The 16050-nt window shown below is 37.2% G+C and overlaps 1 protein-coding gene across 2 annotated transcripts in view; it reads right to left on the bottom strand.

Annotated features, from left to right (window-relative positions):
• LOC137083832 (carboxypeptidase Q-like) overlaps positions 1-16050 on the bottom strand; it is a 90319-nt gene that overhangs the window by 15374 nt on the left and 58895 nt on the right. For both annotated transcript variants that reach the window (XM_067449777.1, XM_067449778.1), the window contains exon 7: positions 8771-8972. In XM_067449777.1, coding sequence (XP_067305878.1) covers positions 8771-8972 — 202 coding nt within the window. The remainder of the gene's footprint in view (positions 1-8770; positions 8973-16050) is intronic.

Below are 16050 nucleotides of genomic sequence, written 5' to 3'. Positions count from 1 at the left end.
TGATTTGAATAAAGCCCATTTCGTTTGGAAGTCTTGGATCTCCTCTTCTCTGCTGCATCCGACACCCATAACAACTTCTTCCTAAAATTTTGAACAGTATCAGCCTTTATGCATTGATACATTGATTTGTATCAATCTTTTATTATGATTTTTACAGTACTTCAACCCAAAATAATGAACTGAATTGGAATCTATGGAATTTTCAACTTAAAAGGTTAGGTTGCCCAAAAATAAAAATTAGCCCATAAAATGATTAGCCCATAATCTATAACTTTATAGAATATAGAATAACTTTATAGACTAAAATAATGCATACCGCTGGCTGTCGGAAGCTAGTTATTTTAGTCTATAAAGTTTTAAATATGGATATTTTTCTTACACAAACACATCACTTTGCTTCAGAAGGCCTTTATTAACCCACAGAGCCGTGTGGAGCAGTTTTATGATAGATAGATGCACTTTTATGTCACTGCCATTATTAAGTTAAAAAAAAGAGCCAGGACTTTTTGAATATAACTCCAATTTTATTCATCTGAAAGAAGAATGTGATATACACCTAGGACGACTTGAGGGTGAGTAAATCATGGGCTAATTTTCATTTTTGGGTGAACTAACCCTTTAATTCTGAATGGTGCACAAACCTGGTGCTGAAAATATTACTGCACCTTTAATGCTTAAGAAAAATGCTCACAATACGTCATTGTATTATCAGTCCATTCTACAACATCCAGCAGCAAATACAATCCATATCAGGCTCCATTTCTGAGTTGGTAAACTGCCATGACTGTAACAGAAACCATCTTAACTTACAACTTTAAACTTGAGAGGAGCTGTTTTTGAAAAGAGATGCCAAGATTTAATGTTTGAGTTCACAGCTTTGTCAAGGGGAAAAACTACAGAGCAACTTGTCATTACACACCAAATGCAGCACAACATCTTCAGTTGTTGGAAAAGATAAAAAAAAAAAACCTTCTAAAGTTGCTCTGTGGCTGTTTAGACAGCTGTGTGGATGATTCATTTGTTTAACGTGTTGGCTTTAAACTTTAGTGGAATTTCACCATACATTTCTACATGCCTCCAGCTGTGTTCATTTTCCCTTCAGTGATGTCATATTCAATTCATCTGATAACTGTGTGCAGTGGGAGAAAAAAAAAAACATCCTCTTGTGTGCCACAATTCATTGGTGGTTAAAGCAATCAAACTGGTGACTATAGACATTATGAGATTTATCCCATCTTATGCACAATAATTTAATATAATGATGGGAGAATGCAGCACAGCTGCCATGCGTGACTTCACAAGAGCTAAAGAGTGCTTATACAGTAAAGTCCCAGTAAAGTCCCAGAGTCTGAGACCATATGGTAATGGATATGAAAATGTTAATATGTTTGGTCTTGCTGGAATAGATCTGATACGCTGCTGCTGCTATTGATTATTGTTGCTGCTGCAGAGCATGTATGGACTTACTACTGCCAATACATCCATGACACATTGTTGTCAGCAAGTAAGACATGCTGCTGCTGCATAATACCATACATGAATCAGCCATAGCAGATCTATTCAGGTGGAGCTGGGGAAGATGAAGAGTTTCCGAAAGCACGCTGCAAACTGCTACAGCAAATAAGGCTGTGGCGGTGGCAATTTTTTCCACCACAGTGGTCTAGGTCTGTGCCGGTGAACGTGAAACTTTTTTTCGTGGATATTATGACACGAGTGAAGCACAACGCTTTTACAAAATAAATAATAGGTCCATAGTTAAATGTTACCTCGCAGCCATGGAAACATAACATTCATGCCAAACGAGAGAGGTAGACATTGTGAGGTGAGCCAAATTTAAGCTTTGCTTTTTGCGATCTGGTAACCCGATTTTCCATGAATTTAACAATAGGCTTACCCCATTTTATTCTACTGGACTTTTGGAATCTCTTATTTATTTTCCCAAATCTTGAGAGACATAAATGAAGTATCTCGTTCAGCATGAATATTATGTTTCCATGGCTGCGAACCTATTTTGTAAATAAAGCGCTGTGCTTCACTCGTGTCATAATATTCACGTAAAACAGCATTCACATACAAACAATAAAAAAGGACAGATCACCATCTAGAGCAAGGGTCTACAACCCTGCTCCTGGAGAGCTACCATCCAGCAGAGTTCAGCTCGGTTGAGTTCCAACCCTAATCTAACACATCTGAAGCAGCTAATCAAGGTGTCTAGGGTTACATGAAAATTACAGGCACGTGTGTTGAAGCAGGGTTGGAACTGAAGCAGGCTGACCACCCATCCCGCATTTTGCGTGACAGTCCCGAGATCGGGAGCTGTTCTGCATTTCGGTTATGTCTGTATTATTTTTTTCATCCTTGAAATTGCAATAATACCACAATAAGAAATATAATAAAAACGGACTGGTATTTAAAAATTGCAGCTGTCATGTTCTAGCTGTGAAATTAACAAACCAATCATAGAGAGGTATTGCTGCTGATGACAACTGAGTGGACAGTGCAAAGAAAGTGCGGGCCTCATCAAAGACACCAGCAAGGATTTCCTCTCACACTGAATAAGAACCTCAAGAGCTGCTCAAAGCTGCCCAAATAGTTGACTTAAAGCATGGGTCTCAGTTTCGCTGCCCGCAGGCCTATGATATTTTGTGGCCCCCTACTTAACATCAAAGTTTAGTGTTAGTGCGGCCCGCACGTTGTTCTGAAATGTACCTTTTTGCTGAGTCGTTGTGAGTGCAGTGCCTAACACTTTTATTTTCAGAAATGCAAGCTGCCTCACTTTGTGTGTGTGTGTGTGTGTGTGTGTGTGTGTGTGTGTGTGTGTGTGTGTGTGTGTGTGTGTGTGTGTGTGTGTGTGTGTCTGGTGTGTGTGTGTGTGTGTGTGTGTGTGTGTGTGTGTGTATGAATTGGCTTGGTCCTCCCTCGTGCAGTATAATTGTTTGTAACTGCTTGATTGACACAAACAGAATGTGAGGCTGATCAGACAGTTGAACCCAATGTGGTCTAACTAGCGCTCATCAATGTCAAAATGATTGAGATGAAATCAAAAAACAAAATGCACACAAACGTGTCCCTGCTTTGATATACAATCACTGATGAACATCATTGAAAAAAAACTATATGAGGGCAAATTACAACTGTGTCAAAATTCGGATTAGGAATGTTTTCAAAATTACTACCAACAGACCACTAGGAATTAAAATATTCAAAACAGCAGATCTATGTATTTATTCGCTAATACGAAGAGCTGAAAATCTAGAGCTAAATCTAGAGCTAAATCTCGGGCTGAATAATATATTTAAAGCAAATTAATGAAAATATTGTTTGCATATAGTCCCAACCGGACTATATGCAAACAATAAATGATTATTTCCCAACTAGAATTAGACCTAGAATTTCGTTCACTCTTTATGCTTTATAAAAAATAAAATTGGTCCTCCCCCAAATGTTCAAGACATGGCTACGGCCTTGCTTTGAAATAGTCTATTATTTTAATACATTAATTTCTATAGACTATATTAAAAAAACAAAAATAGTCTGCTCTTCAGATATGCAAGCTTTTTTGTGGAATACTTGATACGGCTCAGCCTAACCCAGACTCTACCTCCCCTGATTTAAAGCATGGAGTCATCCATCCTCATGGCAAATATTTCCATCGAACATGTGCCGATCCCATGGATGTTTGAGCGCCACCCACAGAAATGTTCTAGCGCCTACGGAAAAACATGAGAACCAATAAAACCAATAAAAATTGGATTGCAACTTTCTTCTCACGTTAATAGTTAATATAAGAAGGTTTCTAGGATGTTATTGTAATTACAAATGTCAAGAGTGGCGCAAGTAGGAGACACATATTATCTTGCTCATGTGCAGGCTCAAACTTTGTCCTCTTGCATATGCACTTATGAGTCTTCGGGATTTAATGTTTAAATCAAATGCAAGGTAATTTGTCAGACTGACCATACTGAGTACAAATGGTCAGATGTTGTCATGGATCATCCAATCATTAATCTTTCATTTAAACTTTTTACTCAAGTTTTATGCTGAAGAAAAAAAAAACAAGGTGTAAGGTGTATGTACTATTGACAGTTCACCAGCATCCATGGTTGCAATACCCTGTGTTTTGGGTTTCTCAGAGCAGAAGTCGTCATAGTTGGGTTAACTTTTATAGCAGTGAATGAGAGAATACATTAAATATATTTTAGTGTCCCCATTTGCTCAGATAGCAAAAGAATAACGCAACAATAGTGACCTTTTAAAAAAGAGGGAACAAATAGGTTGAGATTGATAACAGCAGTGAAAAGAGAGAAAGATGTTATTTTTACCTTCACTCCCATAGACACTGTATTAGAAACACAATCACAGCAGCGGTAAGTAGATTTTTGTAATTTGATGCAAAAGTAATATAATACAAACTCTTAGTGTTAAAGGAATTTAAAAAAGATGACTGTTAAACTGCATCATCACAGTCTGTGAAAAGGGTCCATTGGGTAATTTGGCAGTGGGCAGGTGTGAAGGCTAAGGCCACACATATATGTAGGCTATATATTTATTTTGAATTGTTATTGTTTGACTTTTTTTTCCCCTCTTTATTTTCATATATTGTATTTATTTTTTTGTGTATATTTGGTAGTACATTCTCATTGTGTTGGTTTTGTAAGATTGTTTTTGTTCTATTTATTCTTATGTATTGTTTTGTTAAAATCCTAACCAAATGGTTGTACTAGCTGGTGTGCGCATTTAAGATCTAAAAAGGAGATAGCGGCAATTCATGACTAGAGTACACGCTAGAGAATGAATAAATTCCTCTAGACAAAGCTATGAGTTTAACACATTCATTTTATTTTGTTTGAGTTGTTTCCTTACCCGAGGTTTCGCCGAAGCCCATGACTGCAGCATGGAGCGAAGATCGGACTAAACGGATGTGCCGTTTCCGGAAACCTTTTATTATTATTTTGGGGAATTATGGGAAATGTAGGGTTTGGTTTAATATGTGTCTGGATCATTTGTTGATCTTGTTCATTTGAATGGATATATTTTTGTGTATAATATTTTGTGTATATTTATTTTTATTATTACTTTATGGTGCATGTGAGTTTTCATTTGTTTCTGGAGTTTATTTATGTGAATATTCTTTTTCAAAACGTAAAACCATGAAAAGAGACATTTGTGAGACCCTTGGGTAAGGCAATGGTTTGGTCTAACTTCTTAAAAATGAGTTTGGTTTCGATGGTGAGTCAGTTCTGGTAAGGGATCCCGGTCGTATAACATCAGAGACCCAGAGCTCACTTTGTACACATACTTTTGTATAAGTTATTTGTTTTTTCCCCTTGAATAAACCAAGATTTTTGTTTACTTGACGAATGCCTCCTGGAAAGTTTTTGGAAGAACCCGACAGCAGGATAGCACAGACCAAAATAAAAACAGACATTCTGACACGGAACTGACATTTCAAAACCGAATAACTGGCTGTAGCGTTGTTTTTCAGACAAACGAGAAACTTCCTAAATAATTTCCTAAATATCTGCAAACATACAGTATTATCATATTTTTATGCTTTAGTGCAGTCACTTATGCAGACAAAATTACAGCACCTTTAAATAAATAATTATAATTAAAAAGTGGTCCTAGAATTTTAATACTGTGTTAAGCCAGAAAGGTAGAGAAGACACATCTAATTCTACAACAAACATATTTTTCTTTGGAAATATTAAAGATACTGTTCACGTTTGTTATTTTAAGAGAGATAAAAAAGATCAATAGTCATAAAAAGTGCTGCCTGTTTTCTGAGTATGAAAATATTAAATGATACAGTACATTGCACCTCTCCGAAATCTGCTCCTGGGGGTTAACTATGAGAGCCTACTTTGCTTCACTTCTGCCAAGAATTCTAAGATTTTCAGAGCTAATTTCACAGATCATTGGCTGACCTCAAACAATTAATGCAGTTCTTACAGTCATTAGACTGCTGAAGTCCCTTGCAGTTTGTATGAGGCTGTCTATTCAGTAAGATATTTTAAATGTTTTGAAAGAACTCTTTTATACTCACCAAGATTGAATATATTTGTTTCATTATGAAATACTATTGCAATTCAGAATAACTGGCTTCTATTTATTATTGAATTTTTAGCAGCCCTTACCAGTGTGGATGGTAACACATTATGGCGATTTAAACAATCAGATTACTTTTTTCAATTTTGTAGTAAAATAACCCATTACTTGTGAATTAACAACAAAATATCCAAGTTACTTTTTCAAATAAGTAACTCAAGTTACTTTGTTTTCCCATGTATTGACTTGTGCCTCTCCTGTCTTCATGTTGATAGAAATCGATTAAGTGCAAAGGAGTTGGTTCTTGTAGTTCTAGACTAAATATGAACATGTATTTATTCATCACAAAAACAAATTCAGTATTCTTCAAAATGAATAAAAACAGTGAAATGCAAATTCAGAATATTCAAACCTGCAATTATGTTAAATTACTCAAATATACTTTATGCATTATTCTCACTTAATTACTCACCCTCATGTCGTTCCAAACCCATAAGACCTTCGTTCATCTTCAGAACACAGATTAAGATATTTCTGAGAGCTCTCTGTCTCATAGACAACAATTTAATGGCCACTTTCAAGGACCAGAAAGTTAGTAAAGACATCGTTAAAATATGTGCCTCCAGTGGTTCAACCTTTATTTTATGAAGTGACAAGAATACTTTTGTGTGTAAAAAAACAATCAAAAATAACAACTTTATTCAACAGTTTCTTCTCGACTGTGTCTGTCTCTTACACAGTTTTAAGTTGATGTTGTGGTGCTCATGTGAACAGCATCAGCCAATGGTAACCCGGCATGCTGTCATAGCTCTGACATAACTCGGAAGTGCTGCTCTGTATTTACTACGTCAACAGCGTAGGAGACTGACACAGACATGAAGAAATTGTTGAATAAAGTTGTTATTTTTGTTAGATTTCTGTGCACAAAAAGTAACTCTTTAAGCAATGTCTTTTGCTGCTGACCTTTGATGACCCACCTTATTAATAAGCAAGTTAAACAACACATTTTTGTTTTTGTGTTGAACTGGCAGCACAGCTAAGAGGTTTGTTTGAGCTGCACCTTCTACTGTACAGGCGTGAACTTGCATTTCCTTCAGCCTGAGGCTTATTCCGTTCACATCTGCTGTAAAAGGGCCTTTATATTTGCCAAAAACATTACTTTTTTGTTGTAATTAATAAACATAAAAGAAAGCTCAGAAAAAGTAACGCAAAAGTAACACATTATTGTCCATAAAAAGTAACATAGTAAGTAGCATAATTAGTTACTCTTTATGGAGTAAAGCAATATTGTAACGCATTACTATAACTTTCCCCAACACTGGACATTACTGCAGTCTTCAGTGTCACATGATGCTTCAGAGCTTATTCTAATAAGCTGATTTACTGCTCAAAATACGAAGGTATTTTGATGAAAATTTAAAGGATTAGTTCACTAATCAACACAATCAGAGTTATATTAATAAATATCCGGACGCTTCCAAACTTTATAATGGTAGTGACTGGGTTTATTGAGTTTTAAGCTCAAAAAAGTGCATCCATCTATTATAAAAGTAATCCACATGGCTTTGGGTAAAGATGCACTATGCAACTTTTCCGTCCGCTAGAGGGCGCTTATTCAAAACAAAGGCGTAGTTTGATGATGCCAAATGTGAGCGTAGCATCTTGGGACATGTGGTCTTCACCTCAGAGCCGGAGAAAATAGGACTCTGGCAGAAATCATGTTCATAGATGCAGTTATTTATTTATTTATTTATTTTTTAATGGTTTTTTTTTTATTATTATTGTTCATGAAATACATATAGTAAATTATACATAATACGGATGCATGGAGGCAGTTATTAACTTTACTATGAAGCAGAGCAGGACCGAGTGTTGTGGAGCTGAGCAAGGCCGCTGGAGCGATTGTTAATGAGGTGAACAACACATGCCTCACAAGCAGCGAGACTTTTATTATGACGGGACGGGACACAGTCACTGCGCGCCGGCGTTATTTTCGCTTTTCCGGTCATGAGTATGAGGTAACCCAGCTCTGTTTATCATATTAGATACATTTGTGTGTGTTAAAAAAGATGTTATGACGTTACTCTTTGTGTTTTCTCAGCAGCTGCTTTGACACTTGTTCACATTGCTAAGAGTAAAGCGTTTCTGCCAAATAAATCCGAACAACGATGGTAACACAGATATGACGTAATTGACAGGTGACTTCCTCAGACGCTATGCTCAGACGTCCCGGGTCCTTGGTTTAAATAGCAATTTTCTCACAATTTACAAATAGTTTGGGATATTGTAAGTACTCAACTGAACAAAATATATAACACTGGCCTAGTGGTTTTTGGATATTTTACTGCAAAAATACTACATAGTGCACCTTTAATAAAGCCCTTCTGAAGCAAATCAATGGGTTTTTGTAAGAAAAATATCCCTATTTAAAACTTTATAAAGTAAAATATCTAGCTTCCGCCAGACCAACTTCATTATTCAACTAACACAGAAAGTTTAGCGCCTCTCGCAGTTCAAAGCACTTAAAGCACTTACAGTCCCATCGCCGTCAGTTTCGTTAGTTGAATATGGAAGGTGGTCTGGTGGAAGCTAGAAATTTAACTTTATAAAGTTTTAAATAAGGATATTTTTCTTACAGAAACCCATCGATTCACTTTTAGTATTGCTGCTTTACTAACTGCAACTAAACACAAGGCAAGAAACAGGACCGAATGAAACTGACCTGGAACCCCAGCCTCCATCCACATGTTAATATCCGTTCCCTCGCCGTGTTCTTCAAGTGACGTGACATTGATGGCAGCCAACAGTTTCATCACCTCCTTCATGATTGCCCGAGCTTTTTCAGTGCCAGTGAACTGCAGTCCCAGAGGGCTAAAGGTGCCCAGATCAGACTCCATAACCAGGTCAAAGTTTGAGATGTTTGCCTTAGGAAAAGTGGAGAAATAAGAACGTAATATGCAATTTCAAGGAAAGCTAATTATATATAATATTAGTTTATGATTTTAAACAACACAATATAAAGTAGCACTAAATTATTTTTTTGTTTTTCTACTAAAAGAATGATGGTTTGTTTCATTGTCAACAGTGAATTGCCAAGTCATAGAAAGCTCTACCAAATATCTACATAATTGGATGTAATACAATAAAAAGTTGGGTCAGTAGCCAAAACGCAGCATTTAAATTCTGCTTGGGCCTGAAACCACCACTCTCAGATCAGAATCCAACCTCATAAAGTAAAAACAAAATCCCATGGCAGTGTGCAGATACAATGGAGTTTTAAGTCCAACTGCTGGCTAAATTGTTCCATACCATAAAGTATCACTTTACAGCACAGAGACCTGACAAATACAGTTTATTGCAGGGTTCGCTCCTAAACCAGAAGAGTCAAAGTAATGCATTATTGACAGAAAGGTTCAATTTGCTCCTCCTGCTAAAATTAGGATAAACTCTGAGAATACTTTCAGCATTAAAACAGACACCACAGAAACCTAGTAAAACCTTTTTGTCCGATGCCTTAATCCAACACAGAAAAAATAGGCTATTTAAATCATTCTAAACAGAACTTTTTGTGATGGTACTGTGTACAATCAGGATAAAAGTGCTCTCAGGGACACGAGGACTTACACAATGAACATAGACAAATGTGCTACAATAAATGTCTGAAACATGCTTGGCTTAACTGATACAGTCGTGATCAGAATTATTAGCATTCTTGTTAAATATGAGCAAAGACGGAATTGTTTACTCTTTTGATCTTTATGTTTTAAAAATCACAAAAATCTAACCTTTGAAGTAAAACTAATGAATGCTGGGCACATTATGAAATAAATGTCTTTATTTAATACATGTTGGCCACAAATACTGGTACCCCTATAAAGTATCTTATGATGGTAAGTATATTCCCATTCAAATTTAATTTTTCAGCACATCAGGGTGACTAGGAACATAAAATGAACCATGGCTTACTGTTGGCTTGCTTACTAGAGAAAAGAGCAAAATATTGTTGAGCTTCACAAAAGGGAAAGTGGATCGAAAACTCCCATTTCCACCATCAGGGCAATAATTAAGAAGACCCAGTCAATAGGAGATGTTATGAATCTGCATGGAATAGGACGTGTGTGTGGTCAGAGACTCTCCAAGGATCCTAGCTGGAGAATTGCAGAGATTAGTTGAGTCTTGGGGTCAGAAAGCCTTGGAAAAAATCAAACATAACCTACATCGTCACAAGATGTTCTGGAGGGTTTCAAGGAAAATCCTCTGCTCTCATCTAAAAACTCCACCATACTCAAATGTCAGAAACTAATTGAACTTTAAACAAATGCATGAGGGTTTGGTGCACACAGGGATAAAAAGTACCCCATGCCCATGGTTAAATAAGTTGAGAGAAAATGTTTAATTTAATTAAAAACTAAAAATGTAACCATTAAAGTAATAACATAATAATCCAGTACTATCATTTTTTAAATATTTATTATTATTGTTGTTTTGTTATTATTCATTCATGAACATTTGCACCACATGGCATTTTACAGCCTGAACTTACCTCCCCTTCTCATGATTTGATATTTTGAAAGACATGACACACCAGATAACACGTCATCAGCGTCACTGCGGAGTCGCGAACATGGATTGAAAACTGACCCGGAAAAGAAGACAATGCTGAATAAAGTCTCAGTTTTTGTGATTTTGGGACCAAAATGTATTTTCATTGCTTCAGAGCCATTTACCTCCAGTCGTTAGGCTAGAGGTGGGTGCGTCAGACAGAGTTATGTCATGCACGGAGATGAGAATGGTATGTATGGATGTATCTAACTGTGGAGCACACAGTGAATAAGCTAAAGTCCCAAAAAAGTTGTTGTGTTCCTTTAAAATACCTTATCTTGTGTTCAGCAGAAGCAAAAAACTAATACTTGTTTAGAATAACCTGAGGTGAATTAATGATGTTAGAGTGTTTATTTTTGGGTGAACTGTCCCTTTAATGCATCAGCCTTGAAGGGTTAGTTCACCCAAAAAAGAAAATTCTGTCATTTAAGTAACATTAGGCTCATTTTCCAAGTTCCTTAGAGTTATACAAGTTGAGTTTTAACGTTTTTGAATCCATTCAGCCGATCTCTGTATCTGGCGGTACCACTTTTAGCATAGCTTAGCATACATCATTGAATCATTAGCATCGGTCTCAAAGATGACCAAAGACTTTACTTTTTCAAAGATAATATTTTTTGACTATTCAGCAGTTACATTGTGTACTAAGACCAACATAAAATTAAAAGTTTAGACTTTTATACAGATATAGATAGGACCTATTTTCTCATTCCTGCGTAATAATTATGAAACTTTGCGGTCGTACCATGGGTTCAGTGATATTACGCAGCGCCTGAAAGTAGTCCTCAGATAGGTAACTTCCAATGCGGCCGGTACTAAGTTTGTGTCGTTGCAGATAATGCAGAGTTGCAGCCGGCAAATTATGTAGTGGATTTACTGTGCGATTAGCCATGGTTCTGTGTGTTGTATAGAGCTGTGATAGTGAGTCGAAGGTCCATCATGTTTTACAGAATACCAACAAAACAAGGAGTGAAAGAATCAGTGGTTGACTGCTCTGAACCATAGATATCAAAACACAGGTAAATTCAAACAAGAAACTGCGGGATATGGTCAGACAGGGCAAAGTGTATCATCCCCCTTGGCTGTAAGTATAACATTATTTTATTTTTTTGTTAGCTTGAAAGACCAGATTGAAAAGCACTGCTGTTGTCTTTAGCTAACGTTACCTGTGAATGCAATTACTTAGCGTGGGGGTTTGCGCGGCCATTTGGTTTATACAGTATACACGGTTAGCAGTGGCGCCTCCAGAAATTTTTCATAGGGGTGGCCAGATGGGGCCACTTAAAATCTTGGGGTGGCACACCAAAACTAGAAACCATAATTTCAGAATTGTATTCTACTGGTGTAGTAAACCGGCCTGTAGCACGTCACGACACATAATTCCGCGTCGTCTTTTACTAAAAAATATTTTTTTACTTATTTACTTACCAGTAGTCTTCGTCTTCTAACGATAACTTCTTTTGAAATTGTTGACTGACGGGCATGAGCTGACCTGTTGCTGTCTGAGCGCGCAAAGTTTATTAATAAGTCTATTAATTTATGAGGCTCTTCAGTTCAAATTATCCAGTACCAAAATAATAATACTCTTTATTTTCCAAGTTCATAAATGATTTTCAAAACGGATTTGAAAAAAAAAAAAAAACATACACACAAAATGACTTATTTTAAATATAAAATACATATATAAAAGTCTTGGGCATGTCAAAGATTTGTAACAACTTTAGCTTTGATGCATTGTTAGTTTTTGTGCAGCATCAGATTTTCCCTCCCTTATTTACTGTTCATGGCTGTTTTTGCCCCATTGACTTCCATTATAGCCCAAAAAAAATTATTGGAAAGCCATGACACCATATACTCGCATTCTTGGTTGTTGGTGGTTTTCCCAGTTGGGAAGAGGTAAAATGTGTAATTTTTACAGTTGATAACCAGGTGGCACCATTAACCCTTTAGATAGGCCTGTGCTGAAGAAAAAAAGAAGAAGCTTAGTGTCTGGCATTTGTATAGAGTATAATAACTGCATATAAAGGAGGGATTAAAAAAATTTAAATCTGATGCTGCACACAAACTAACAACGCATCAGAGCCAGTGTTGTTACTAATCTTTGACATGTCCAAGACTGTGATAAAAGGTCAAAAAATATCCAGTCCACAATCACTTTTTATATTGAAAATAAGTTATTTTGTGTATGTTTTTTTTTTTCCAAATCAGTTTTGAATCCGTTTTTGAAAATAATTTATGAACTTGGCAATTAAAGAGTGATAAGAGTGACAATGAAACAATGACAGCAGCTCAACAATAAACATGGAATCAAGTATGTAAACTTGCAACAGAACACATTTTAAATTATTTTACTTTTGATTATTTTATTTATTTCTAAAGATCTCTTTAGTAGCCTGTATTGGTCTACTTTAAAGGGATAGTTCACCCAAAAATGAAATTTCTGTCATCATTTACACTCCCTCATGATGTTCCAAACCTGTATGAGTTTCTTCGTTCTGTTGAACATAAAATAATATATTTTGAAGAACGTTTGTAACCAAATGTTTGCTTTGGGGGCAACATTGACTTCCATGGTAGGAATGTGTCTTCATATGTGTTCTACATAAAGAAATGCATACAGGTTTGGAACAACTTGAGGGTGAGGAAATTATGACAGATTTTTCATTTTTGGGTGCACTGTCTCTTTAAGCAGTCATTCTGAACCAGTAACCACTTTACCGACAATTCTGAAATTCAAAAATGTTTAATCCTCTTTATTAATTTACTATTATGACTATATTATTGTGTAATTATTTGTCCCATTTTAATCTAAATATTTTTTAAATATCAAACTGCTAAATGATAAATTGATAACATTAATAGGCTATAATCTATTAATTAACCGTTCTAATGTCTAGAAAAATAAGTCTGCCAAGCTCTGATAATGTATGGAATATTATATTATCCATTAAAAAAACAATAAGCCTACCTTTAGTTCACGGATGTGTCTGTCATCGCATGCTTTAAGTCAGACAGTCTGAGACACTGAAATGCTTCTCTGCAAAGGGTGCAGTTTGTATAGGTTCATCGTAAGTTACTGGACAGACCCACTCATGATACCTTTTTTTTCTATTCAGCCCTATATCTGGAAATCCTCTTGCATTTAAACTGTGGACGCGAGCGCGACATGTTTTTAAAAACCGCGCAAGTTTCCAGCACATGCTCTCGAGACTCCGTCGCTATGGCAGCAAAGCGCCGCTAAAACCCAATCTTGTGCATCGCGTCCGATACGGGACGCGTCATTTTGCTTATTCTAAATATTGATTGGGACTAGTACCTAGCGTCCCCCCCAAACCTACGCCATGGCCAGCGGGGTGGCCAGTGGGGTGGCCAGGGGTTGTCCAGGGGTGGCCGTGGCCACCCCTGGCCACCCCCTGGTGGCGCCACTGACGGTTAGTAGTTTTCTTTGTAGAGTTATGGTGAGGAAGTGTATAGTTTGATTAAAATATAATGTGGAATTGTCTGTATTGTTTATCTACACAGTTTCTATGGTACAAAATACTACGACGTTAGTGATGTTACTTTGTGTGCTGAGGCTTCGGAACGTGTCTCCCCGTCAAAGCCTTATTCGATCAGTTATTGTGATTTATGAGTGATAGATGACAGGGCGCGTGTTAGTTGAGTGACAGAGAGAAAGAGCAGAGTGTGCGCACTCTCTCTGTCTTCATAATAAGCAGCATCGTCTTAGCATTTTTCATTCACATATATTACATTAACAGTTAGTCAAAATCAAAAGGTTGGAAGACCGAATCCACATGTGACCATTTTTTCCTTGAATTTTGACTCTTCTCTGACTCACCAGTTCGAATCTGCTCTCCTCGTCCCTTCTGCCCCAGTCTGTTCAGCCACACTTTCTCTTTCACATTTTAAAAGCTTGTCTTCAGTGTAACTGTTATTCCGGTTCAAATAGATACATTTTTGGGATTTGCGTTTCTCACAAACGTCTCCATGGTTACAAGACGGGTTCTCTGTGCAAGCAGAAGGCGTTTCTCAATGTCAAGGAAGGATCCTCGGAAGCCAGAATTCCGAGGATGCCACGTCATCGACACTCGTCGAAGGACTGTTCCAATGTCGAGGATCCTCGAATTTCAACCAAGGACCGAGTCCTTCGTTCGAAAAATATGCCATATACAGGAAAGGATGCATATGAGTAGCCTTCGCGCACTTCGCGTTCTCAAATCACCCACAATCCTATGCGCGCAGCTTTGCTATCTTCAGACGTTCCCGGAGTCGGAGCGTGAATGGGGCAAATATGCTTGTATCGGGGTTTGTAGATGGGAAAGGAAGGAGGCGGGAACCGGCGAACGTTCAACAACTTTATAATAAATAATAAACAAAACGAAAGTAACGCGGGCGACTGCCCGCACACACATAATAAAACATAAACAAACCATAACATAAAGTCCAGGCCAAGTCCTCTCTCGTCTTCCACGCTCCTCCAATTATACTCCGGTCACTGCCGTGAGCCGAGACCGGTGTGGCGATCAGCTGCCGCTCATTATCACTCCACCGGCCCGCTCTCACGGACCCTCACATCGCTGCTTGCCACAATGCTTTTATTTACGTTACCAAACATTTGTTATAACCGTAGTAAATATAAGTAAAGTTTAACTTTTAAATGCCGGTACAAATTACTACTACAAATAACATTATTGATGGCCAACGGACCTTTTCACTGACGTAATGACGCAATGACGTGCACTTGCTAGCCTGTTCCATTTACGTGTTCTCCGAATGCTAAAGAGGAGCCTCGCCTAGCCTCTGAAGGAAGTGACTTGGAAGGATCAGTCCTTCCAAGGAAGCATCCTTGACATTGAGAAACACCTAGATTGTTACGGTGGAATGTTGACAGAAGTTTGCGTATTTTCAGGCGCTGTGTAATATCATTGCGCCGCTGCACCCATGACGGCCACAAAGTTCCTACGCAGGAATGAGAAAGCAGTTCCTAGCTATAACGGTCTATAAAAATTTATACATTTCATTTTTCGTTGGTCTTAGTACACGATGTAACTATAGAAGTGTCAAGTTTTAAATAGGAAAAATATTGAAAGTTTTTGGTTATTTTTTGAGCACTGATGCTAATGGACCGATATGATTCAATGATGTTTGCTAAGCTATGCTAAAAGTGGTACCGCCAGATATAAAGATCGGCTGAATGGATTAAAAAAAGTTAAAACTCAACTGTATAACTCTAAGGGACTTGGAAAATAAGCCTATTTTCAAAAAAAGAGGAGTGTTCCTTTAATTACTTACCCATGTGCCGTTCAACACCCGTAAGATCTCTGTTCATCTTCGGAACACAAATGAAGATATTTTTGTTGAAATCCGATGGCTCAGACAGGCCTTCATTGACACCAATGT

The sequence above is a fragment of the Pseudorasbora parva genome, chromosome 7, assembly GCF_024679245.1.
Source record: "Pseudorasbora parva isolate DD20220531a chromosome 7, ASM2467924v1, whole genome shotgun sequence".
NCBI classification, from domain to species: domain Eukaryota; kingdom Metazoa; phylum Chordata; class Actinopteri; order Cypriniformes; family Gobionidae; genus Pseudorasbora; species Pseudorasbora parva.
This window is presented reverse-complemented; position numbering and strand designations above follow the sequence as displayed.